The 25,503-nt window shown below is 46.1% G+C and overlaps 4 protein-coding genes and 1 long non-coding RNA gene across 17 annotated transcripts; 4 read left to right on the forward strand and 1 right to left on the reverse strand.

The window, feature by feature from the left end:
• Positions 1-67: 67 nt before the first annotated feature.
• LOC133161900 (nuclear factor of activated T-cells, cytoplasmic 2) lies at positions 68-4,940 on the forward strand. The gene is made up of 10 exons (XM_061290618.1): positions 68-289; positions 531-1,395; positions 1,463-1,634; positions 1,931-2,133; positions 2,262-2,434; positions 2,527-2,667; positions 3,079-3,134; positions 3,198-3,330; positions 3,395-3,895; positions 4,378-4,940. The coding sequence occupies exons 1-10, from the start codon at positions 193-195 to the stop codon at positions 4,461-4,463; spliced, it is 2,427 nt and encodes an 808-aa protein (XP_061146602.1). The 5' UTR covers positions 68-192; the 3' UTR covers positions 4,464-4,940.
• Positions 4,624-7,437, forward strand: LOC133161902 (serine/threonine-protein kinase pim-2-like). 3 transcript variants are annotated; one of them, XM_061290628.1, is made up of 8 exons: positions 4,624-4,760; positions 5,011-6,039; positions 6,099-6,193; positions 6,257-6,304; positions 6,376-6,600; positions 6,685-6,862; positions 6,939-7,112; positions 7,209-7,437. In XM_061290628.1, the coding sequence occupies exons 1-8, from the start codon at positions 4,712-4,714 to the stop codon at positions 7,298-7,300; spliced, it is 1,890 nt and encodes a 629-aa protein (XP_061146612.1). In that variant the 5' UTR covers positions 4,624-4,711; the 3' UTR covers positions 7,301-7,437. The 3 variants fall into 3 exon arrangements, with proteins under 3 accessions (XP_061146612.1, XP_061146614.1, XP_061146613.1); XM_061290630.1 differs by having other exon boundaries at positions 5,011-5,105; positions 6,077-6,193; XM_061290629.1 differs by lacking the exon at positions 4,624-4,760 and having other exon boundaries at positions 4,979-6,039.
• Positions 6,938-8,631, reverse strand: LOC133161905 (uncharacterized). Its single transcript, XR_009716144.1, has 2 exons — positions 8,490-8,631; positions 6,938-8,371 (listed from the first exon to the last, which is right to left on the reverse strand). It is a non-coding gene; the product is annotated as an uncharacterized LOC133161905 (long non-coding RNA).
• On the forward strand, positions 7,587-8,818 carry manbal (mannosidase beta like). 3 transcript variants are annotated; one of them, XM_061290632.1, is made up of 3 exons: positions 7,587-7,661; positions 8,189-8,348; positions 8,541-8,818. In XM_061290632.1, the coding sequence occupies exons 2-3, from the start codon at positions 8,199-8,201 to the stop codon at positions 8,649-8,651; spliced, it is 261 nt and encodes an 86-aa protein (XP_061146616.1). In that variant the 5' UTR covers positions 7,587-7,661; positions 8,189-8,198; the 3' UTR covers positions 8,652-8,818. The 3 variants fall into 3 exon arrangements, with proteins under 3 accessions (XP_061146616.1, XP_061146617.1, XP_061146615.1); XM_061290633.1 differs by having other exon boundaries at positions 7,603-7,654; XM_061290631.1 differs by having other exon boundaries at positions 7,617-7,788.
• Positions 8,819-9,709: 891 nt separating this feature from the next.
• Positions 9,710-25,503, forward strand: LOC133161901 (proto-oncogene tyrosine-protein kinase Src-like). 9 transcript variants are annotated; one of them, XM_061290627.1, is made up of 13 exons: positions 9,710-10,013; positions 13,632-13,682; positions 14,631-14,913; positions 16,475-16,574; positions 17,426-17,443; positions 17,938-18,221; positions 20,494-20,643; positions 20,719-20,874; positions 21,214-21,393; positions 21,727-21,803; positions 21,870-22,023; positions 22,367-22,498; positions 22,912-25,503. In XM_061290627.1, the coding sequence occupies exons 3-13, from the start codon at positions 14,643-14,645 to the stop codon at positions 23,118-23,120; spliced, it is 1,731 nt and encodes a 576-aa protein (XP_061146611.1). In that variant the 5' UTR covers positions 9,710-10,013; positions 13,632-13,682; positions 14,631-14,642; the 3' UTR covers positions 23,121-25,503. The 9 variants fall into 9 exon arrangements, with proteins under 9 accessions (XP_061146611.1, XP_061146610.1, XP_061146609.1 ...); XM_061290623.1 differs by lacking the exons at positions 9,710-10,013; positions 13,632-13,682 and adding an exon at positions 13,085-13,570 and having other exon boundaries at positions 17,938-18,036; positions 18,118-18,221; XM_061290626.1 differs by lacking the exon at positions 13,632-13,682 and having other exon boundaries at positions 14,635-14,913.

Raw genomic sequence — 25,503 nt, forward strand, 5'->3', positions numbered from 1 at the left:
AAAGTCACGCACGCCCCCTAACCCCCCCCCCCCCCCCCCCCCCCCACACACACACACAGGAAGCTCATTGTTTGAGTCGAGCACTTCCCCAAAACGACAATACTTCTTTCACATTGTGGGTCGGCTGTTGCCGTTGATGGCTTCATTCGTTGGAAAATAATAATATCATCAGCTATATATGAGAGTGAGGAGATGGCATCTGACATCTGTCAGGAAGAGTTGGACTTTTCAGATTTGTTTCTCTATAATGCACCAGGCGAGGACTTTTCTTCTGCTGGCTATATCCCAGGTAAGCTGCCATTAAATATAATTCTGCGTACCAAAAACAAATATTGATTTGCAGTTCCAATGCATAGCTCCAATGGGGATGACTTTTCTATTAGTATGTATGTATGTTTGTCAAGGATTTGGCAAGGAAAGTATTTGACCTACGAAATTCTCATCATCTGATGAATATTTTTCCATCGCTATCTGAATGTCTTGAATGATCAAATCTGAGCGCAAATGAGTGCGACTGGTTTTATTGACAGATGGTGCCAATCAAGCCGCCGTACTTGAGGCTAGGCCAGCCGAAGACAGCTCATCAGAGGTGGCCTTTGGCTCCAGGTACCCGAGAACAAGACGGGAGCTCATTCCGGCTCCCGGTCCCAGGATTGAGATCACTCCATCGGCGGGGGACTGTTTCACCCTTCGGGCCTTAGAGCAAAGCCCCGGCTTCAAAGCCCTCGGAGCCTACCGGGAGTGCGCAAGCCCCGCCAGCAGCAACTCCTCCGCAGGTTTAACAGCAGATGGCTGCTCTCCGTCAGTATCACCATGCATCTCCCCTTCCAACAGAGGAGCTTGTGCCACGGAGCACTCCACCATAGATATCTGCTCCTTTCTTCAGGATATCCAAACATCTTCAGCCCAGTCTTCTCCTGCTAATAGCTTCACCGAGGAGCTCTTCCTCCTGCCTGAGCACCGAGTCCCCCCCTCGCTAGTTGTCCACCGACGTTGCCGTTCTGCCTCACCGCAAGGCAAGCGCGCGCACGAGCAGGTCCTTCCTTGTCCGGGGCCCACTCCTGTCAAACAACGTTCCCGTAGCCCGAGTCCTATCCCCTCTCCGTACACACTGCACGGCTCCTACCCCCTCCATCACAGCCAGGTTCCAGATGAGCACCAGAGCCAAGGCCAGGCCTCCGGGCTGTGCTCAAACGACAAGGTGAGCGGCCGCATCTTTTCTCGAGATGCGGCCTTAGGTGCAAGTAGGCAGAGGCCGGCTTGCGTGTACAGGGAGGGTCACCACGAGCTGGAGAGGGTTGGCAGGCTAGAAGATGAGGCCGGACTTGGAGGCTTCCGTGTCCTCCCAACTTCATGGGCTCCTCCTCCTCATCCAATCCACTTTGGAGCATTCGGGTGTGTGGCTTCTCTATCTCAACTAGATATCACGTTTCTTTCCTCTTATGCTTTCTTTCTCCTGAAGAGGTCTATCCTTGGCACCTCTACCTTCTCTGGACTGGCCATTACCCAGCCGGACGAGTCAGTACGAGCTAGTGATCAAGTCCCAGCCCAGGTCTCACCACAGAGCTCACTACGAGACAGAGGGTAGCCGCGGACCTGTCAAAACACCTAACGGAGGGCACCCTGAAGTCCAGGTACTTGATTTGATCTCCTCCACCAACCCTTTTGCTGCAAAACGTTAAGAGAGGCAGCCATGCAAATTCTAATGATCCCAGAAAGTCCATCATATGACCTGTTGAAGGTGGCTAGCAGGTATGTTCACATGAAATGCACATATTGTCTCATTCCTAATCTCCTTAAGTCGCTCTTAATGAGCAGTTGCAATGCGCTGGCGAAAAGCCTTCGCACAGTGAACGAAAGCCTGACATGAACGTGTTTGTCAGCGGAGCACTGGAGTGTGATTCTAAGCCGCTTTGGTGGAACCCACCAGCTCCTGGGTTACAGAGGCACGGCGCCGCTCGGCCTGCAGGTCTTCATCGGCACGGCCGACGAAAGGCTGATGAAAGCTCACGCCTTCTACCAGGCCCACCGCATCACCGGCAAGACCGTGACCACGCCCTGCACGGAAAGGATGCTCAATGGGACCAAAGTGTTAGAAATCCCTCTCCAGCCAAGCAACCACATGACGGTGGTGTGAGTAGAGCCCGAATGTCGAGAATGTCCTCCTGATGAGAGACGATTCGACTTAGGGCTACTTTCGCTTGGTCGGTTCCAGAAAGAATCCTCTTGTCTTACTGTCGATCTCATGTCGCGTTTCCAAGGGTCGACTGCGTCGGAATCCTCAAGCGGAAAAACATTGACATCGAGCTGCGGGACGGCGAGACCGACGTCGGACGCAAAAACACTCGTGTGCGCTTGGTGTTTCGTGTTCACGTACCGCAACCCGGAGGCCAATGGGTGTCACTCCAAGCGGCCTCTCATCCAATCGAATGCTGTACGGATGGAGCAAACCATCATCCGTCCTAACAATGCCAATATTGTTTGTCTTTATTCCTCTCCGTTAAATTTGAACTTGTGTTTGTTCAGCCCAGCATTCAGCTCAGGAGATCCCTCTGGTCAAGATGCAGAACCTGGACCGATGTTCCGTACTTGGTGGACAACAAATGATCCTGACCGGGCAGAACTTCAGTTATGACGCCAGAGTGATGTTCTCAGAGAAGGCACAAGGTTAGAGTTTGACAGAAATGTCTTACGGATGTACAGAAAGAGAAAGTACTTTGCATTTTCCACCGAGCACAGACACGGGAAACGCGTCTAACCGTCAAAGCAGAATTCGAGAGTCTGTCGGATATTTTGGATTCAATGGCGTGTATCCCATCTCATCAAACAGTAGACGCGTGTATTATTTGACATGGAAATGTCTGCTTCGGCGTGCTGATGTTGGGAGAATTAACCTGTGAGAAATTACCAGTCTACTGTTGATGACTAAATGCTGGTTGTACGGCTTTAAGTCAACAGGATGTGGTAAGGCTAAAGTTAGATTTCAAAAAAAGCAAGCAGGTGAGCGAGCCATCAAGTGGGGGTGGGGAACATTCCACACAAAGCACAAGCCACCATTGAAACGTCTCCTTCTTTCAGACGGCCAACAGATCTGGGAGGTGGAGGCAAATGTGGAGCGAGAGAACAAACAACCTGTGAGTTAGTCTTCCATAGCCTCCGTTTGTTTCAACAGCTCACATTTTCACGGTCTCTTCCAGAATATGTTGATGGTTCTGGTGCCTCCGTATCGGGATGGCACCATTTGTCACCCGGCCAAAGTCAACTTCTACGTCATCAATGGGAAGAAGAAGCGCAGTGAGCCTCGCCACTTGATCTACACCCCCGTGATAGGTATTTATCGGAGCACGTGTGAAAAAGCTGGCCATCTATTTCCCAGCTTTTCTTTTGCACCCAGACATTAAAACAGAGCCAGTGGATGGGTGGCAGGAGCGTGACTACCCCGACCCTCGGTCCGACACGCAGATAAAGTCCCCCTTCCGTCGGCTGGAGAAGGAGAGAAGTCTCCAACCGTTCAGTGCGCTTGCATCCGATGCGTGGAATTCCCAAGCGGTCCTTTACCAGTCAAGGACAACTGGTCTCATCAATGAGCCAGCTATTTTCCACCCTACAAACCAGCTTTATTATCCAAGCAACGCTATCAGCATCCGCAAAGTTCCGGGTTCCAATGTCCTAACGGCAACAGACAAACGGAGTCAGGTTCCTCGGGCCTATTCGTCGACAAGACTTCAAGGTTTTGTGCAAGCAAAGATGGCGTCTTCCAGATTGGTCCAAAGTGACATATGTGGGAAGTCTTCACCCCGGACGGACTCGAGCGGCGCCGACCGAGAATCTCAGACTCATCATGAGAGGGTTACGGTAAAACAGGAGGACCTCAGCTGCGTCTACCTTGAAGACGGTGAGTACATATGTCTTTTGCGGTGACGCTACGTATATAGCGATGATCCGAATTGGCGCTTGCAATTGGCAAAGAGCGACGACAAAGCCCGAGGTTTTTACGTGTCAGCCTGCAAAACAAGCAGGCGCATTGCTTGCACTTGCGGCTTTCATGATGAGAGCTTTTCTGTTCACTTTCCGCTTTCTGTTCTTTGCACTTTTACATACAATGCTTTCACTTGCAAACAAACTCTTGTCGAGGTGTCAAGAAAACTCAAAGCCGCCTCATGGCGAGCAAAATATTTTACTAGCCCACAGTCAAGGCAAATAAGTATGCAAATAAAAGCAGGCAAGGCCGTGTCGAACAAAGCCATGGTGTCTGTGGCTTTTTTCTGTTTTTGCATCTTTTGAGGTAGAATGCACTTGGGCAATAAGAGAAATACAGTACCACGAAAAAAAGAGCTGGTAGTCTTGAATGGTAAAGTTACTCATTCCTTTCTGCAGTGAATGACATCATACGAAGAGACCTGACAGCTCATCGCAGTGACGCCGCTGGAGGCCACCCAGACTCCACGAAGAACATGACATAACGGGGGAAAAAAAATCAAACCCGCTCATCACCGACATCTTTTGCATTGGCTTCTTTGTGATGTCATCAGTGATTTTTACAAGTTGTACCTTTCAAGTGACTGTGATAATGTGTGTGTACTATGTATAAAGGAATAGGTGTTCAACTCCTAATAAGCCCTAGATGCAGTTACTGTGTGCCATATGTGGCAAATGGCAAAGCCATTTCTGTGCTTTTAATAACCTTTTTCCCCCTCGCACATGAAACCCCATGGACAAATTTGGCCTCTTTCATTTCCCATCCCGTGACGACTATTTGGGTGCGTATACTCAAAAGGAAATATGGAGTGTTGCTTTCAAGTGCTCCAAAAACTACTTTCAATGGAATCAAGCTAAGCAACTCATTCAGATTGGCTTTGGATATCTGATTTTAGAGCCGAAACCTGTCTTGAATCGGCATGAGAAAATGATACGAGGCTGTTAAATAAATGTCGAGCTAACACGTGGGTTTGATTCAACTTCTCGTACTGAATAAGTAAGTTGCTTTTAATATGTTTCTATCCGTTCCAGAGAACCAAGAAAATGTGTTGAGGAATTTTCAAGGGAAACTTCAAAACGGCAAATGTTTCCGAAAAACCTTCGATGCGTGTGAAATAACCTCAAAGGTCAGTGAATTAACAGAGATGCCACTTGAGCTTGCACCTGCTCAAAAGACCAACAACAGGAAGGTTGACAGCACGCCTCCAAACCAGAAAGTCAAAGACACCAACAAAGTGGCAAGCAAACAAAAGGCTAAGACAAAAAGAGATGGCGTCAGATGGACACAGAGACTCAAAGGTTCAACGTTACCAGTGAAGACTGTTGGGAGCGGAGGAGAGTTTTGCACCGAACCTGAAACGCCAATCAGGGACCACGAGTGCAAAGCTACCGAATCACCCATGAAGGTCACGAGGACCAGGATAGGTTCTGGCCTAAAACAAAGGACTGTCACATGTCCGCAAAGACTCAAAGCCAAAACGTCACCTGTGAAGTTAGTTAAAGGAACGAGGAAAAAAAACGCCATCCAATCGGAGACTCGCACAAGGAAGCGCACGGTCAGAATTGCCCAAATGCCACCAAAAGGGAGCAAACTCAAATCGGGCTCAAAGCAAATGACCGCAACTGAGCCAGTCAAAGCTGGACCAGCTATAGAAATGACGGGCACATTACAAGAACCCCGGCCATCCCAGACAAAGCGGAAGGCTGATACAAGGCAAGATGCCACTGGAAAGAGGCAGCGGCTTGAAAAGGGCGCCAGCGGACAACCTGGCGCAAACGTCAAAAGGGACTCGGCCAAGGCCACCAAAGTGAAAGACAAGGCGAACCCGGAGGCCTTCATAAGGAAGCAGAAGATGAAAGATCAAGTTTCAGTCGAGACTGTGCAGGAGAGAGGCAACAACAAACAATGTGCGGCCACCAAACCAGAGAGTTTAATAGGCCAGTGCGAGAAAACAGTGCCGCCTAGAGGAGGTCTGGAAGACAAATCATCAGCTTTTGTGAAACCAAAGACTTCTTTATTAGACCAAGTGAAAACCATTCTCTTAAGTGCAACAAGCAGAGGTAAGCATTCACATTGCCACCACTTTTGTTCCGGTAGATCCTGATGTGTTTGTGCGCAGCCACCTTTGAGACCAAATATGAGAAGTTTGCCAAGATCGGCGAAGGAGGCTTCGGTTCAGTCTATGCTGGTCACAGGAAAACCGATTCTAATCCAGTAAGTAGGCACTTTGCACCGTTCGGACGTTTCTTCCCGACGCTAACCCAATGTTTCCTGAAGGTGGCGATCAAATACATCCCCAAGACAAAAGTCAGAAATGTCCCGTTGGTGAGTGGTACACACCATATTCGCCTTCATCCTGCTGAATTGTGTTTTCGTTGATTTCCACTCTCTCATAGAGCATAAATGGAAAAGTGCAGAAAGTCCCCTTGGAGGCCATCTTCATGCTGCAAGCATCCAGTATCAAGAATTCCGATGGGACATCAGCAGTCATAGCACTGCTGGAAATCTGCGATTTGAAGAAAGAGCTTGTTCTAATTATGGAGAGGCCCGTCCACTCGGTGGCATTGTCCACATACTTGATGCTGCGGACGCTCGGTCTCCTTGAGGAGGATGAGGCAAAGGTAAGAACGGCGTTAAACCACATACACGGCCGCGGCCGTAACTTTGAAAAAAATGTTGATTTGTTCTAACTTGTCCATCGTCAGTGTATCATGAAGCAGCTGGTGGACGCCGCCATCAAAATGCACGCTGCCAACATCTTCCATCGAGATCTAAAGCAGGAAAACATTCTACTGGAGGCCTCACCCGGCGTCACTCGAGTGCGGGTGATAGATTTTGGCTGTAGCTGCTTAGTTAGCATGGAACCGTACCATGACTATTTTGGTAAGGCTGATCTTAAGCTTCTGGCACAGAGTCATTGTTGCTCTGGCCATTTTTTTTATTTTTTATTTTTTTGTAGGAACCTTGAATTACGCTCCTCCAGAGTATACCCGCAAGCGTCCGTATTGCGCTGGTCCGACCACAGTGTGGCACCTGGGTGCGCTACTCTTTGAACTGCTGGACGGGAAGCAACGATTTGACACCTGCATGTTCCTTTCCGAAGGCCTTAAACTGAATAGGGATTTGTCTGAAGGTGAGATATTGTGAATTATTTGCATTCCTTCAACACTATGTATATTCCAACAAATCTTTGCAACCTTAACATTATTTTGCTTTTTTTCCCGATCAGATTGTGAAGATTTTTTGTGGATGTGCTTGACTTTAGACCCAACTCAACGGTGCACGCTCGAGCAGATGCTGTGCCATCCATGGCTACTCTGATATCCTCCGACTTCACGAATATCTTTTTTTTCTTCTTTTTTTTAACATTAACCTAACGGGTGATTGAATCTCTTGCAATGTAAATAAGTAGTTTGGGGGTATGGAATGGACAAATAAATATTAGAAGCCTTTGTAAATTCTGTGATTTCAGTCTCAACAATAATTACTCTCAGATTTCCATCGCTATTCATGAAAGCAGATTCGTGTTTGATCGACATTTGCAAACTTATGCTTTATGACAAATGTTTGTGATGCTTACACGTCACCGCTAGACGGCGACACTCCGCAAGGTCGCTACCTAGAAACCGGAAATACATTATGAAGACCTACACCACTTCCTGTACACCACTTCCTGTAAAAGGTTCTATTTTCATATAATGCGTGTGCCAACGTTTCTCGAAATTGCTTTTAGTTGTACGAGTTTTACCGAACCAGCTTTTCATCCACGATCTATTTGAAACAAACAAAGAACGGGTTTTACACTTCTGGTATGTCTTATTTGGGGTTTCTCGGCTGCGGGTTTGTTGCGTTCACGGGACTGTTAGCAGCGTCGTAAACTAGCAATAATATGTAAGCATCCAAATGGAGTTTGTGGCATTTGGTTTTGTGCTTCTATTGCAATATGTGTAGGTCAGCAATGTACAGTTCAACATTACTGGTTGTTTCTCGGTAGCCTCTTACATTGTTACATTGTGCTGTCTTTTACGGCTCATTGATACGTTTGGAGGGATTTTTGGCGACGTTGGAGGGATTATTGGCAGCGCCCTAAAGTCGTTTTTGCAGGACAACATCAAAGAAAACGAGCCTAAGTGTGAAAGTGAACGTGTCTAACTGACCTCACAAATGTATGCTATGAAATCCTTGACGTTGTTCTCACGTATTCCTCAGGTTCCTAAAGATGTCTGCAGAAATGGACTTGTCTCCCCCAGAAGTTCCCGAAGCAACATTTCTCGAGAGCCTGCTGCGCTGTGGCCTCTTCCTTGGTGCCATCTTCCAGCTCATTTGCATCCTGGCAATCATTGTGCCCACCTCCAAAGGCCATGAAAAAGTAAGCCGTCAGCCGCCTGGAGTCTTTTACATGGAAACATTGATTTCGGTCAGTATTGTTGATCAATAGTGCTTCCACGAAATATTGGTGATAAAAGCAATCATGATGGGGGGAAAAAACTGAAGATGGCACTCAACCTACCTGAACTTGAACTTTTTTTCAAATAAAATCCTTCTTGTTCTGTGCGTTTAGGAGGAGGCCGAGTCCACCAATGGCAAGGCAGCAGATCATGCAAAGAAACTCAAAGCGGCGGTGCCTCAAATTAGGCCAAAATCCAAGAAGGAGAGCAAAAAGAAGCGTTGAAATGGAGCTTTGTCCTGCTTTAGTCACTATTGCTCTTCAAAGCCACAAGAAGTATATGCAACACTGCAGTTGACATCTTCTTTTGTCTGTGTAGACAACCATGTTTGTTTGTTTTTTCTATGATCTCCATTCATTTTTAAAAAAATAAACATTGGCAATTCAATTTATAGACTGTCATGATCGCGTCTTTTTAATGACTGGTTAAGGTGGTGATGTAATATCCTGACTTGTTGTAATAGCTGTTTCTCAATCAAGGTAAAACCTTCAAAGACATGTGAAAGAAAATTCTTATTGGGCACAATCCAACCTTTCAAAGGGCAGTACAGTCAACTTAACATAATGTCGTCGTGTTCTGGTGAAGAATGGCTGTCCTTCCTGCTTTTGTCACATGTTCCCATCCTCACTTTGTGTCACAACGCTAACTGGCTACATTTTAGCATGACTAACATCAAACATTCTAATAACATCTAGAATCTTTGGATTTGGAAAAAGAGGCAGCAGCATTTGTAGGAACCTGCGCTGTGATGATGTCATCGGCCCTCAAATGAATTGGGACACCGCTATTGACTCATTTGGAATGGCGTGACTTCCTGATGCGCTTTACCATTGTTGCAACAGAGGATTAGATTGTTTTACAGAAGCCAAGCTATTTTTAGTGATGCACACTATGAGCATTATTTGTGCGTGAAAATTGGGTCTTCTTGCATTTGTGCACTCTGCGCCATTGCGCAGCATACGTATTTGTAGGTTCAATGGAGTTGTTTATACAATTGTTTATGATTGCATATCGCTCATCAATTACTACCAGAAAGGAGCCGCGGTATCGATGGATCTCAAATGTATCAAGCGGCAAAAGACAAACCTACTCCCAAATGCATGTGTAAAATGTCAAGTGATGTTGAATTTTAGGCTTCAATTCCAAAGGGTATGTATGTTTGCATGTATGTCGAGCACTATCCCAACACAGGTCGAACGAATGACATGTCTGCTCCGCACTCCAGTCAGTCATCCAGCCTGCCTCCTCCTCCTCCTCCTAGCGCGTCGACACACGGACGCGCCGCGCCGCGCCGCTAGCGCTCCTCGCCGTAGTACGTAGTAGAGGAGGCAGCTTTGTCCAACGGACCACCGGCCTACTCACTGACAATCGGCGTGTACTGAGAGAAGAAGATGCACCCCCCGCCATGACCTCCGCTTCCTCTTCTCATCCTCCTCCTCCCTCCTCCTCCTCCTCCATCTGATTGTATCGAAATTCGCTAAATGGGATTCACCAGCGTTTCCACAGCAACGTGCACTTATGAAGACGAGCGAGAGGATTTATTAACCCGTCTCTGATCTGTGTTGGGCTTTATCTCAAGGAAAAAGGTGAGTCGATTTGTCTCATTTGGACCATTCTCAATTCTTATTGAAAAAGCCAGCCACTGCGTATTTCTTTTTTTTTCCCTCCCCACAAACGTGGTGAGAGCGTCCATTCACTCGCCCGGTTCCATTCAAGTCAAGCGAGGGTTTGTTGTCGTGCATCGTGCACCCCCTCTCCCCTCCGAGCCTTGCACACAACAAAAGCGACGCGCATCGGGCAAAATATCAAGCTTGCCCAGGCTCCCTCGTTTATTACTAGCCGAAGGCAAAAGGAACAACAAAAAGAAACCCATCACGGGGGAAACCAGAGGGGGGGGAAAGGCAACAATCCATTGAAATTCAAAATGGAGCAGCACCTGTTTCGACTCATCTATAGGCGAATCAGCCTGATCAGCAACATTTTCACTCCTTTTTTAGAGTCATTGAAGCCGTTTCTCTTACATGTTGCGGAATGCTTTGCCCGTATGTAATATTATTCTGTTTTTATTTTTATTTTATTTTCACCCCCTGTCATTTTGACAGCTGCTACTCCGGCTGGCAGCGCGCACCCCAGCCGCCAGCCGCCAGCCAGCCAGCCAGCCATCGCCAACAACTGCACTTCCCAAACATTCATGTAAAGCCGATTGATTTGATTCTGCTCGTTATCAGTGTCCTCTATTTATCCCACAATGCTTCTTGAAAAGTAGTGAACAAACAATGATCATATCAAAAGAAAAATGTCAGACCCCCCGCCCCCGTGATCAATGTATTGTTTGATTTTCACCACAAATTCATGAGCTGTGTCCTCAAAATGATGACAAAAGATATGCAATGGTGCCTTGAGATATTCGACTTTTCATGCTATGAGAAATTGTTGGATAATTTTATTTGATTGTGACACATAGTAAACATTTCTTGGGAAGAAAAAAAAAAAAAAAAGCAGCTTCCAGCTCTGCCACTCCTTGTTGAAGTTTACTGTCAAACTAGTTTTGCTATAATAAAGTGTTCTTTGCTTAAAGAGGAAGTCAAGTGAACAATGTTCCGTGGCAGGAATTTGGAATTCACGGATGCCAAATTTTCAAATCAAGAAATGTAACCTTAATTTAGGAGTGAGCAGTTGTTACCTGAGCCCTTCGGCATCCGTCGTCATTAACGTGTTTGAAAAGGATTTAGTGCTATGTAAATAAGCTGCCATCTGATCTTTTTTCAGTTTGAATGAAAGCAATTTATGGATAACCTCTATACCAGCAATGGTTTTCAAAGTACGTATACAATGTATCTTGGTTTCTAGTATCAGGCTGATGAGTAGAGACGGCATCAGCACAGAATCCGGGGCGATTTTTCACCTTGTGAGGGCGGGCTGACACCTGTCTAGTTCTCTTTACACTGCATTCTTTATTGCGGGTCGCCGTTACGCGTAAAGGCCGCCGACAGAGCGGGGCACCGAAGTGACCTGGCAATTTTCTGCCTTCACAGGTAGTATGAGAAATGTGACAACCTGGTGCAACCCTTTTCACTGCCTGTAAGCCCCCCCCATGATTCATTCTATTCTTCTTTGCTTCTTAACAAGTCCTGTCAACTATTGACACCTCAATTAACATGCCGTCGTTGATTTACAAAGAGTGCAGCACCTTCGCAGTGAACTAGCGTTCAACCTCTGACCTCCTTTGCAGAATTAGTAAACATTGCACACAGCCAGCCAGCCAGCCAGCCAGCACTCGCAGATGTTTGGAGAGGGAAGTGCTTTTTAATCAGGCAAATGCTAGCATCCTCTGCCTGTCTTCCACCTCTTGACAGGCTGTGAGATAGAACTTTAAAAAAGTCTTCGGGGCTGGCAGACGAAAGGAGACTGGATGTGCGTTGTTTTGTTTTTGGCCCCAAATAGACGATGGCCTTTCTTTGACTCGGATGCGTTGACAGTCAGGCCCAACGATAGCAATTTATTTATCATTTGCAATCATAGTGGGCAAATGCAAAGATGAGCCGTTCCGGCCTGTGATGCTCTCATTGGACTTAAACATTGGCAGCGACGACTTCCTTCCTTCCTTCCTTCCTTCCCTCACTGCAGCAACTGTTACCGTCTGTTGTGACTCATTCACATTTGTCACGGCCAAATGTTCAACTCGGGATTATACAATAATTATTCAATGAGGGGGATAAAGAAGTCCACAGCACAATTGAACCAGATCAAGCTACATTGCACTTTTTTTGCCATTCTAATAGCCGCTACATTGGTTATTGCATTCCCTTGACACGTCGGAGAACCGGAGCCATGTCCTGGTGATTTGAGATTTTAAAACATTCGACGTATGTACTTGAAACACTCAGTGCCAAACGCAATTCGTCCTGGCATGCCTGTCATACTTGAAAAACGCTTTTTATGATTTAAATAGAACTCATTGGAATGTACAATTTCATCCACTTTCCAAAGTTGAAGGCTATTTGAAGCATTCCGATTCCGAGACATGCCACTTTATCAGAATAATAGGATGCTCTTCTGTAAAAGTGAGTACTTGTGGTCATCTTGAATTCAACGGTGACATCCAATATGAAGTCGACTTGATTTTGCAGCAATATGTAATGCATGCAGACTGAGATGTTTTCGGTGGGCTCTTCCGCTCCCAAGAACTATTCCAGCTCATAGGCAACCCTGATACAGAAAATGGACGGCTAGCTTTTGATTGTTGACACATTGAACACATTCCAGCCCATCACTCTCTGCAGACTTAATATTGTGGCCGCGTGATTCACCACAAGCACGCCTTCACCCCCCCCAAGCGCGACAAGATCTTGGCGAGAGTAGAATTAAAGCTCTCGTGACCTCACTCACGCCTACATGCCTTCATCAGCCTTATGGTATGCCATACCTGCCTGTTCAATCTAAAGAAAGCCTACTGAGCCCCATCTGTATGGCAACACCTACACGTTCTTTTTTTAGGGCCACTGGCACTTCCTCATTCTCCGTTTTTTTAATAGCCTCCTCAGACTCGGGAGGGGGGAACCAGCAATCCATGTGTCGGAAAAAGGATGTGAGATGCTAGCGAGGTTGAGCGCGAGAGCTTCCCAGGGACTCGGGAACAGCTGCTCATACGCACTGACGGCGGTGCGCACTGTCTGGAACTGAGAGTGCCTCCATCCACAGGAGGAACAAGGCTGTTTTCACGCGTGTGTGACTGTCTCCGTTTCAGGCCGCCTGAAATAGCTGGTCTCGCAATGACTCATCTTCAGCTTCCCACAGGGAGCTTTGCACTTGTGCTGCCAACACACACATGTACACACGTGTACACACACGTATACCATGCACGATGTCACAACTTTCCGGGGATGCACTGAACTTGTCTTTCGAGATGATGCCGCCGCCATTCTCCCCGGACTGTTCTCGATGCCTTCGACACAAAGGGGGGGGGGATGGAAGTTCCCTCAGGAAGCCTCGTTCAGACGTTTGGCGACGATTTCCTCCTACCGCTGACGATTTCTCTAAAACTGCTCAACTTCCTCTAAAATGCGTGTGGAATAATATGTCGGCTACTCCTGTGTGTACCTTTCAAATCCGTACCTTCATCTTTAGATCAGAATCAGCACAGGTAACTGACACGACTTTCTTTCTTTCTTTTTTTTTCTTTTTTTTTTTCTTCTTCCTTGCAGCATCGGTGGCAGTCCTGGAAGTGATGTTTCCAAAGACTTCAAGGAGAAGATGTCAGCCATTTTCCTTGAATCCACATTGATTTCCTTCACAAGCGTTGTCCTCCCTCCCCTAAATGTATCACACAGCTTGTTGAAAGTGGCTGCAAATCTGTTGTGATGCTTAAAAAAAAAGCAAACCTAGCGACAACACAACATATATGCCGTTAGCCAAAGCAAACAATCGCAGAGAAGCAAGTTTGCCAGTCTCATTATGCTGATGAACAAGTCAAAATATTCCTGGCAAACAGAATCACATGTACATAATCTAGGCCGCCGCCAAGTTGCACGGGAGTAGCTTGGCTCGGCATAGCACAACTCTCCTTCTCTTTCATGCGCATTGATCCAATCCAAATTGATTGGACAGACCGCAAACTACTTTGTGTGTGTGTGTGTGTTGACATTGTCAAGGTGTCCTGCTCTGCCTGTCAAACAGTTGGGATAGAACCTGGAGCCCCTCCAAGGCTTCTGTTTGCTGGAGCGGCGGGGCGGGTAGGCGGTCGTTGTCAAAATGTTTGCCTTTACAAGGATGGAGAGTCCCTCGAAATGTTTGAACTTTCAGGCTGCTGTATGTTTCCGTCACGGTGACTGGGTCGTGCGTGCGCTGACGTCATTTCATGGGTTCATTTCGTACTGCCAACGGTGCTTTGACAGCTTGATTACAAATGACTTATTTAGCATAGTATACGGCAAGTGCGATTGCAAGTTAAATAGGGCAGTCCATTGAAGGCCTCACTGAGATTTACATAGCACTGCTGCACAAAAAGGGAAGCGTTCGCCCCGTTGAAGGAAGTTTTAGTTGGGCTTTGTTCCGTTGGTGTGTGGAATCATTACAACGTTTGCTTCACTTGAGGAAGTGACAACAGTTTTAAAATGTAAACCTGAGCCGAACCCAATCTAACTGATATCCCCGGTGACGACGAGTCATCCATACTGGTTACTCATCGCTGGCTCTCATCCCAGCCAGGTCTGCACATGGGGGCGGGCAAGAGCAAGCCCAAGGAACCGGGCCAGCGCTCCATGAGCGTGGACGGCACCATCGGGACGGGTTCCGACAGCGGACACTTCCACCACCTGGGTCCCGCCCAGCAGACCCAAACCCCAAACAGGAGCCCGGCGGTGGGCACGGGCCGGCGGGGATACCAGGGATACCAGCACGCGCCCACCAACACTCCGGAAATGTCTCTCTTCGGAGGAGTTGACCACACGGGCGCTGTCACGTCACCTCAGAGAGGACCTTTGGCAGGTATGGTTTCCACTTAGTACATTGCACAACATCGAATATTGCTCCATACTCACATCAACATATTGGTTCTTTGAATGCAAATATGTCTTGCACAAAAAAAATAAAAACTCAATTTTGCCAGCAATTGAATGACAAGAATAAAACAATTAACCGGTTAATGAGGAAGGCACCCAGCGGCGTGCAGACCTTCACTAAGTGCTCATCTGCATCTGTAACTTGGCCATTGCTCAAATGAATTTTTGTTCTCAATTGCACCAACTAACCATCGTACATTGGAATCTCAATGGCAAAAACAATGAGCTCAAACCAGCCAAATGGTTTGTGAGGTTGCTCCTGCTTGCACATTGTGCTCACAAAGAAACATCAGAGAAAATGTATGTTGCGCTTATCAATGTCCGTTTTGAGACGATTTCCCAGACAACAGAAATGTTGAGTCACGTCAAAAGGGAAGGAGGAAGTAGCCCCTCCATCCCATCCCTCCTGTCCAACCTTCGCTGTGAACTAGACTTGAAAGCTCTGACGTTAAAAGGCTGCTCCTCAGCGCTCTGCAGACTTGACATTAAGCCTTAATGTGTCTAGACTGGCCAGCCAGATGGTTGAACTAATGTTGCTCCATCTTTTTGCACTCTCCTCACATATAATGGTGGTCAGTCAGCATTTGTGTTGGGATGACACATCTTTTCAAGGAAGTAGTTCAAAGCTGCTACATACCCATAATGAGCGTTTTTCCATCAAAGTCAGCAAAGGGCAGTGTCACCGATCGGAATGGAGCCGGGCGACCAAATGCAGCTTGCTGGACCAGCTTGGTTTATTGAAGGGAGGATAAAGGGAACAAGCCAGCACAACCGGCAAACTAACATCACTTAATGGCCTAACAAATAGCAACGGGACGGACTGATAGGGATGGCAAACAAAAACCCAACTAACCGAGACGTGGGACAAGAAGACACAAGAAACTAGCGACAACAAGAAAGAAGGGGTGACATGCAGACAGGACTTATATACGCCACAGGTAACCACAGCCAGGTGACTGTGATGAGTACATAGATTGAGGGGAAGGGAGGGGCGAGCGAGCGAGCGAGCGAGCACACAGACACTGACAGAAACCATGACAATATGCACATAATAAAACAACCGGGGACAGGCAGATTAGTGGATGCCTCTCCTGGTCATCTTGCTGTGTGGGATGTTTCAAGAATAACTGAAAATAAATCAATAAAATATTATAAATAAAGTTTGTATCGGATTATTTGAATCATCAATGAAGTCATCAATTGTGAAACTATCAAACAGTGACAATTCTAGTGTGGTGCCATGTGCTGAGTTTATAAGCTCGCATGCTTTTTGTTTCTCTTGTCACGTGTAGGGTTGCAAAAAAAAAAAAACAACGCTATGAATGTGCCCCATTAAAGATAGATGTATCCTTTCCACACCTGCAAGCTGCATGTCAATATTTCTCATTAAATGACCATGACAAAGTGTTCAATGTATACCTAAAGTCTCTGCCTATGGATGACAATAGAATGAACTTGAACACATATTGCTGTGCACTTTCTTGCAGGAGGTGTCACCACATTTGTGGCGCTTTATGACTATGAGTCACGGACGGCGTCCGATCTGACCTTTCGGAAAGGCGACCAGCTGCAAATTGTCAACAACACGTAAGAACCCACCTTCCACTTATTGTGTTTGATTAGATTTTTTGTTTCATGTTAACAGATGCGTCCATGCATGTTTCAGTAAATGCACCAAACTGTAAATGGCAAGGATGTCGACAATTCAATTTGCGTATTAACAAAAATGAACGTTTGGATTTGTATTGACAATCCAGTGGTGTCTTGAGATACGAGTGACTCCATTTTTCCCAGGTACTGCCCGTCGTCGGTTCATTGGCAGCTAGTGAATTCAAAAAGAGGCTTGGAGCTTTTTAGTGTCACTCCTAGTTGATGTTTTGTCTCAAAACAAAAAGTATTCTACTTGGTGCATTTAAAGCCCACCAAGTGTTATGCCATCAATGAAATGCCATAGATGGGCTAACAGATACTTTTTTCTATAAAGTACAACATTATAAGCTGTTAGCCCCAAAAACAAGTCCCTAAAAATGAAAATAATTGTTTCCACCTCTACCGGGTTCCTCTCACAGTTAGTTTCCTGCCATGTTTTTTTTTCTGGTGGTTGGGACGACATAGTAGGGCTGAGCCAAAATGAATCTTTAATGTATGATGTGTATAAATAAAACATCAAGTTCATCCACAAATCCAAGCATGCTCCATTGGAAAATGTACAACGCCAGGGCGCTCCCCGCTTCTTCTCTACTCAAATGATGTAACGTAGTATGTCGGCTTTGCTGTGTTGGCCACCTCCGCTGTCTGTCTGAGTGCTGCTCGCCTCGCCTCGCCTCGCCTCGCCTTGCTGTGTTTTGATGTGTCTGCTGTGTCTGTTATCTCTCTCTTTCTCTCTCTCTCTCTCTCTCTCTCCCTATCTCGCTCTCTCACGCCTCATGCTCTCCTAGGAAAAAGTACAGCTTCAGGTCAGTATCCTTACTGCAATAAAAGACAAATCTTTTGCTATCTTTTTATCCGCACTAATGCTGATCCACACACACGTTTGTATCGAGACAAAGACATAGAATGAAGTGTCTCCTCAGTCATTGTACATTTTTTACCAATCAAGCCCCAAGGTTTGCAGTACTGACTGGCAAAAAAATGCATTTGGGTGGCTGTCATTTTTAACATGCAATAAAGAATCGACAAATTGGGCTCCAGTCAATCCATTTCTTTTCGGTGGGTCAGCATGTGCTAAGCTTCGGGCTTTGTCTTTCCTTCTCATTAGATAACCCTTTTCTGCTATGACACAGCTTACTCTCAAAATAATAATAATAAATAATGTTTATTGCAACTCCCGACAGCCCGACCTTTGTAGCCACCTAAAAGCTATTCAATCCACACTGACTGTCATGAAATTTGGAGCCCCCTGTGAGCTACCTGTTCATTCTGTTTTTTTTGTCTGCGGTTGCCATGACAGAGAAGGGGACTGGTGGTTAGCTCGCTCCTTGACAACCGGAGGGAGCGGTTACATCCCCAGCAACTATGTGGCGCCGTCCGACTCCATTCAAGCGGAAGAGTACGTCACACGTAATACGCGGTGTAGTGCAAACTCAACTAACCTCTGCGGCTGGCTGGCCCGCTTTTCTACTTTTGGCAGGTGGTATTTTGGGAGGATAACTCGGCGAGACTCGGAAAGGATCCTTTTGAATTTACAGAATAGACGAGGAACCTTCCTGGTGAGGGAGAGCGAAACCACCAAAGGTACGACGGCGGGCTTCTCCCTGACCTTTTGGCCTCGCAAATGGCGGGAAATCGACAAGTTCGGGGCCAATAGAGAGTAGCCGTGCCTTCTGAAATTCCAATCTCATTTCAACGTTTCTCAATACTCTTCGTATGTTTCTGTTGTTTGATTCAAAGGGTACCTTTTTCATTCATTAAAAAAAAAACACTTTAGTGTTTTGCCTGAAGAGTTGTAATCAAGTGAAAAGAAAGGTCATTGAAGTGACACTTGCCCTTTTCACATTGCTATTAATCACTTTCAAACAAGTTACATCGATCGACTGGTTGTTGGCCACGTCTTGGCACGTTGTGAGACTGTTTAAAGGGATATTTCATGGAGTGTTCAGGCGCCAGCAGACGCTGCTGAGCAAATTGAGCAATGGAAATGTTATTATGAAATATGTCAGGAAGTAGCAGTACATTTTAACTAGCTTGTAAAAAATGTATGTAAGCCTCGGAGGAGGAGGTATAGTGCATGTGGAAAATATGCACAGTGCATCGTTTCTTTTCGCATGTGGTCATTTTTCAGCCTCATTCCAATATTGACCAGATGAGCGTAGACTTTGGAGCATTTGGCCAATTGCATTTTTAAATTGATGATAAAAGCAGTAGAGCAAATGTTCTTTACTGAAAACAATACTGCACGTCCTTATTAGACTGTATGGGATTGTGTGCAGAATTCCAAGGGGAAAAATGAGTCAATGTGGAATAAGGCTGCAACGTAAAACGTGGGGGAAAAGAAAAAAATGAAGCTCTGTGAATACAATGTTGCTAATGAAAACCACAATTAAAAAGCCAGCTAGCTTCCTATTCAGCCCCAGCTGGCCATTTGAATAATGAGAAAGTAGGAAGTGATGACGTCTGACCGTCCCCGCCGTGTGTCACTGTGGACGCAAAGCTACCAAAGTGTTAATTGAGCCAATTTGTACCGGACGTCAGCTCGTAATGACGTCAGTTGAAGGCACCGCGCCTTTGTTCTCCGGCCCCAAATACTGCCTTGGCATTCATTCCCTGTGACATACAGTGAGTGGGTGGCTGGCTGGCTGGCTGGCTGGCTGGGCGGTTGAGCGAGTGAGTGAGTGAGTGAGTGAGTGAGTGAGTGAGTGAGTGAGTGAGTGAGTGAGTGAGTGAGTGAGTGAGTGAGTGAGTGAGTGAGTGAGTGAGTGAGTGAGTGAGTGAGTGAGTGAGTGAGTGAGTGAGTGAGTGAGTGAGTGAGTGAGTGAGTGAGTGAGTGAGTGAGTGAGTGAGTGAGTGAGGGAATTTGTTTTTGAAGGAAGCGCCTGAGGGGGGGGGTGAATCACAGTGTCAGAAGTAGGTCATCCTACAAGGGTGCTGCAAAATTCTCTCCTTCACCATGTGAGTGAAAGGGGGAGCATGATCTATAGAGGGAGGGGACGGGGGATCTCATTAGATCAAATGTGATTCCCACCATGACAAGTGTGTCTGTGGCATGGTGTGTGAATGGCGTCAGACTGACTAAGATGCATGACTCGCCTCAAAAAGGTGTTTCCATCAACCACTGCTGCAAAAGGGTGAGTCGGGCCGTTACCGGATTTTCAGTACTGGACCATTGGCAAGTCTAGTTTTTATTACCCTGACGACCAGCGGCAGGGCCTGAACATTTCTAGAGTGGCTTGTACGAGTGGGAGCAGAGCCCAGAATTGGGGTGGGCGCCTGTCTTTGAACTCACAGAGGCAGCATTGTCCAAATTGGCCTAGTGATATTGAAATGACAAATAGTGTTTGTGCTGAACAACCATTTTCATGTTGCAATAAGAACAATTTCCAGTTGAGTGGAACGCAAGTGTACGACAACCAAGAGGGTGCTATTCATTGAGAGTTGACTAGTTTGCTTTAAAAAAAAAAAAAAAGACACTTTGTCACAAAGCATTTAGTTTTGGAATTTAAAAGAATGAGATATGTATGCGGAAAGACTCTTTCCTCCCAAATGCAACATGCTCTGGGTACCGCAAAGTAGGTACTCATTCTTTGTTGCAAATAAATGACTATTGGTGAATCTCGAGTTACCCCCCTAACAAAAGTCATGGCAAAAGAGTCAAGTGACATTCTCATAAATCACAGAGTTAAGCGCAAACGAGGACAAATGGCGCATTCTCGGGCTCCTATAGGGGCCAGCGGGGAGGGAGGGAGGGAGGGAGTTGCCCCAGCACAGCTGTCGGTAAATGCCACCGAGCAGCTGTCCCAGCAGACGCCTGACACATTCTTATTGTCTATACATTTTCTTTTCTTCCTAGGAGCTTACTGTCTTTCGGTGCTGGATTACGACAACACCAAAGGCCTGAATGTGAAACATTACAAGATCAGGAAGCTGGATAGCGGCGGCTTCTACATCACGTCCCGCACGCAGTTCACCAGTCTGCAGCAGCTCGTCTTCCATTATCGCAGTAAGTACCCAGACGATGGAGAGAAGAAAAAAAAAAAACGTGACAACATTGCTGACGCCTCGCATTGTCTTAAAGAGCACTCTGATGGGCTGTGCCACGCCCTGACCGATGTGTGCCCCGTGGCTAAGCCCCAGACCCAGGGACTGGCTCGCGATGCCTGGGAGATCCCTCGAGAGTCCCTCCGGCTTGACCTTAAACTCGGCCAGGGCTGCTTCGGAGAGGTCTGGATGGGTAAGAAATGCGCTGCGCTATTTTTAAACGTCTTAAGTTCTAACTAAAGCACATCTCACCTGTTTTCTGCGTGGCATTCCCAATATGACACTTTGATGTCAATTCCAGTCAGCAGCTGAGAATGGTAGCCTGTCAAAATGGCTGCGCCCTAAAATGGATCAAAATGGGTGGATTCATCTCGTTCATTCTTATTCCGCCAATATTAATATTGGGGAAAAAATGACTCGACGTCCACTGTAAAAAAATTGGGGAAATTATTTTTTTGTATAAAAAAAAGAAAAAGAAACGTAACCCTAACCACCCCCAGCCTTTTTTTTTTTTTTTTTTTTTCTTGGTCAGGCACGTGGAATGGTACAACGCGGGTGGCCATCAAGACCCTGAAGCCGGGCACCATGTCACCAGAGGCCTTCCTGCAGGAAGCGCAAGTCATGAAGAAACTCAGGCATGAGAAGTTGGTTCAGCTCTACGCCGTGGTATCCGAGGAACCCATCTACATCGTCACTGAGTACATGAGCCAAGGTGATTTTTTTCCCCCCTCTCTCTCTCTCTCTCTCTCTTTTTATGATTATATAACTTTCCTCAAATTGGCTGGAGACCAAAGTCGGGCCGGGACAGGCGTCAGCAGAGCCACCCGCTTGACCCTAATAGTGCAAGATAAAACGTACATTTCACTCATTGGCCATCAGGTACATATTCAGAAGTACGTGAAACGAGGGCATTCAAAATTCCTCTTGTTCCAATTCGAGTAACATTCCGTCTAATATAGCGGGCCGATGAGTACGACTCAATTCGATCCTTTTACTAAGTGTCTGCCGCTTTCTAAAGGCTGTGTTTATCTCTGCCCGCCCGCAGGCAGCCTACTGGACTTCCTCAAAGGAGAAGCGGGAAAAATGCTTCGACTGCCTCAGCTGGTGGACATGGCCGCTCAGGTTGGGCCGCATCCCAAAATGCGAGAGCCAGGCGTGAGACGGACGGCATTCTCTCTCTTTCCCCAGATCGCAGCGGGGATGGCGTATGTGGAGAGGATGAACTACGTGCACAGAGACCTACGTGCCGCCAACATCCTGGTGGGAGACAACCTGGTGTGCAAGGTGGCCGACTTTGGACTGGCCAGACTCATCGAAGACAACGAGTACACTGCCAGGCAGGGTGCGTCCGTCTTTGGTTTTGCTTTGTGGACAAACTCCTTTTCCATCAATTGTCCATTTCCTGTAGGCTGGCTTAAAACTGCAAGTCCATTGCCCAATTTCAATTGGGATTATTTTCCATGTACATTTAAAGTAAGACATCAGATACGGCTGGAGGATTATTAAATGCAAGGCTAATGAAATTGCATCGAACACACATTGTGGCTTTGCGAGAGGTTCCTATCTAGAACTCTTCTAGGTCCTTTTAGTAATCAATGTTACAGATTTCCGACTTTGGAATTTTACAGGTAGCAAATGTTTTGGTTGGCTGAATGTTTTCTTCCCCCCTCCCCGTAATTCATCAGGCGCCAAGTTCCCCATCAAGTGGACGGCGCCCGAGGCGGCGCTTTACGGCCGTTTCACTATCAAGTCGGACGTGTGGTCCTTCGGGGTGCTGCTGACAGAGCTGGCCACCAAAGGCCGAGTTCCTTATCCAGGTAAAGCCTTACACCGACAGCCACACTCGTACTACGTATTTGGAGCTGGGTCAGCAACCTTTCGGAAACTGAAATGTGCTTTTTGGTATAGGTTAATTCAAAGTCTGCTGGTTTGATGCGCACTCCTGAAGGAACACAATGTTCATCTGATCATGATCAAAAAATGTTGGTTACATTTTTTTTGTGTCCCAGAGATGCAAGTAAAGCGTTTAAGATTTTTAAGATGATCCTGAAGTTGCCCCAAGTAAGTTTTTGTTGCAGAAAGTACTTCCGTGAAATACGTACATACTAGGCGTGGAACGTGAGAATTGCGAGCCTTCACGTACACTATTTGGTATCTAGTCATCTGCAAAATGACTAACTAATAAACCCAAGGCCATGGTGTACTACCGGTCGGTCACTTCCCTTTGCAGGCATGGTAAACCGCGAGGTCCTGGACCAGGTAGAGCGCGGCTACCGGATGCCCTGCCCGTCCGAGTGTCCCGGCTCCCTGCACGAACTCATGCTCTCCTGCTGGCGGAAGGACCCCGAAGAAAGGCCCACCTTTGAATACCTACAGGGCTTTCTGGAGGACTACTTCACCTCCACGGAACCCCAGTACCAGCCTGGGGAGAACCTATAGAAGCGCACGTGTGCGGAAATGTACACACACACTGCCACACTCAAACACATTCACTCAAAACACCTCAGAGGAAGCCTCTGTGCTGTCATGGACCTAGAGAAGCTTCTTTCTGGAGACTTTGAGGAGTGAGGTGCAAGACTGATGTGAAAGGGTCCAAATACAATGGGGGAAGGGAAGGTCTGATGAAACTTACTGTACTTCTTTTCCCCTCCCGCAAAAGACACTGGGCCCAAGAGCCCATTTTACGCTCCCTGAAAAAGCGGGCAACTTTTCTCCAGAATGAGGTGAACATTTGCTACCGGGAGTTTTGTTATCTGGGGGGGGGGGGGGGGGTGTAAAACTTCCCTCAAAGTAAATTGGGAGTCTTCATGTATCACCGTACCTTTCGTTGTTCCAATTATTTTTTTCACTTAACTTAAGCAGCGGCATGTCTGAAGCTTGCTTGCAAAAAAAAATCAACTGAGCTCATATGTGGGGAAACTGGAAAGAAAAAAAACAACAACCCTAACCTTCAATTTTATAAAGTTATTTTTCCCGAGGAAGTTTCCAAATCCCTCGTATTTATATAGGACAGAAGTTTGGAGAACACTTCTCCCTTCCTGTTGTGTCGAAAGCAATTCTGATGCATTTCATCTTCCGTTTTTGTGGGCTGCCCTCTTAGCGTCCCTCCACTTTTGAACTACTGCTGCTGCTGCTGCTGCTGCTGCTGCTGCTGCTGCTGCTGCTGCTTTATTGTTCTTCAAACTCCTTGGTGTTTACGTGGAGATGATCGCAGTCGTGATAATCATTAAGCATGGTTGTTCAGGTTGTTCAAATCAGGCCAAACCCAGCGAGGCATTTCGGTGTCCCTCCCAAACTGCCGTTTTACTAGCTCAAGTTGGAATTTGTAACGATTCCCTTTCTTGTTTTTCTTTCTCCCCAAACTTTTTGAACTTAATCATCTCATTGTTGACAAAGCTGAAGTGGCTCTAGACCTGCTGACATCGACAGTCCTCCCGCCACACTCGCCAAGAATGTGTGTTGCCCTCGTTTTTTGCTTTGTTTGAAGTTGGAGGTTCTGCTCTCTGAAAACAATTTGACGAAAGGTCATTTGAGCATTTATTTCTCTGCATCTGTGCCAAAAGAATACGAGCGCTGTCCGTCCGTTTACTCTGAGAGGGAGCTGACATATGCTTTCAGAATAAATCCCCGCTTAGTTCGTTAGCTTCCTATTCCAAGTTTGCGGAGGAAATATGCAAGCGTGTGGCTTTGATGGAAATGAGGTCATTCTGTTCAAAGGAAGAAAATGGGATCGATTGGGAAAGCGGTTAAGCATTTGTAATTCTGCTGTACATTGACCACGCTGCGTTTAACGATTACGTGGATGCCGTCGACTGACGTATCATTTCATCCCCTGTCGTCGTCGTCGCACTGTACATAGTAAAGCACTCCAAACGTTGCTTTTGTATCATAATGGCAGATATGTATTTATTTATGTTGGCTGTCACTCACTGAATTTTTTTTAATCAGTAGATCAAATCAGTTTGCTGCCAACCTATATAACAATGACAGAAGCAGCAATAAGAGTCCTCATACAAACAGACCCAGTGTTGTGTTCAAGGGTGAATATCAAAGGATACACACCCTTGTTGAAATCTGCGGCTTTTCTCAAAATGTTTGGAGTCTTATTTTTATTCAAGTACAAAAACGTGCCATTTGAACAGGGGACCTTTTCTATATTTCAGGGGTGGCCAACCTACTGCCTACAGTAGCATTTGAAAAAGGTTTTATTTTTTCAAATTTAAAAGAAGGGCATTGTTGAAACATTTTAGAGAGTTCATGACATTAGTTACATCCGTTAAGGGATTTTCTGCATTTAATGTTTTGTTTACAAAAAGGAGGAGCTATATTACAAAATAATGAATTTGTGTTGTTATCAAAGAAATGATCATTTAAACAACAAAAGATATATGCAATACAGTATACATAAAGACATTTCATCAATGGCGCCAGACTTGAAAAATTGGCAAAAGGTGACCCACCCCGAGGTGAATTTGCAAGCCCACAAGTATTTGGACAAAATGTTGAAATAATGAACGTCAAAGATGTAAATAGTATCGTCTGACTGTGACTATCAAGTAATTACTGTACTCTTTTATCCAACTGAGGCTTATTGTATAATATTTTCTACCTAATGTGATTCGAGGAGCTTTTAATGAGATGCTACTGTATTTTTCTCTGTCTTTTTTTTTTACCCATATAGACAACACAATTTGGGCTTGACTTAAAGTTCCAAGAACAACAACAGTGTGTGTCCCCCCCCCTTCATTTTTTTGTGTTTGTTGTGACTCACTGAAGAGGAAAAAATAGGATGTGTGAATAAAGCCAAGGTCTGATTGGAAAA

Source organism: Syngnathus typhle, linkage group LG11, assembly GCF_033458585.1.
Source record: "Syngnathus typhle isolate RoL2023-S1 ecotype Sweden linkage group LG11, RoL_Styp_1.0, whole genome shotgun sequence".
NCBI classification, from domain to species: domain Eukaryota; kingdom Metazoa; phylum Chordata; class Actinopteri; order Syngnathiformes; family Syngnathidae; genus Syngnathus; species Syngnathus typhle.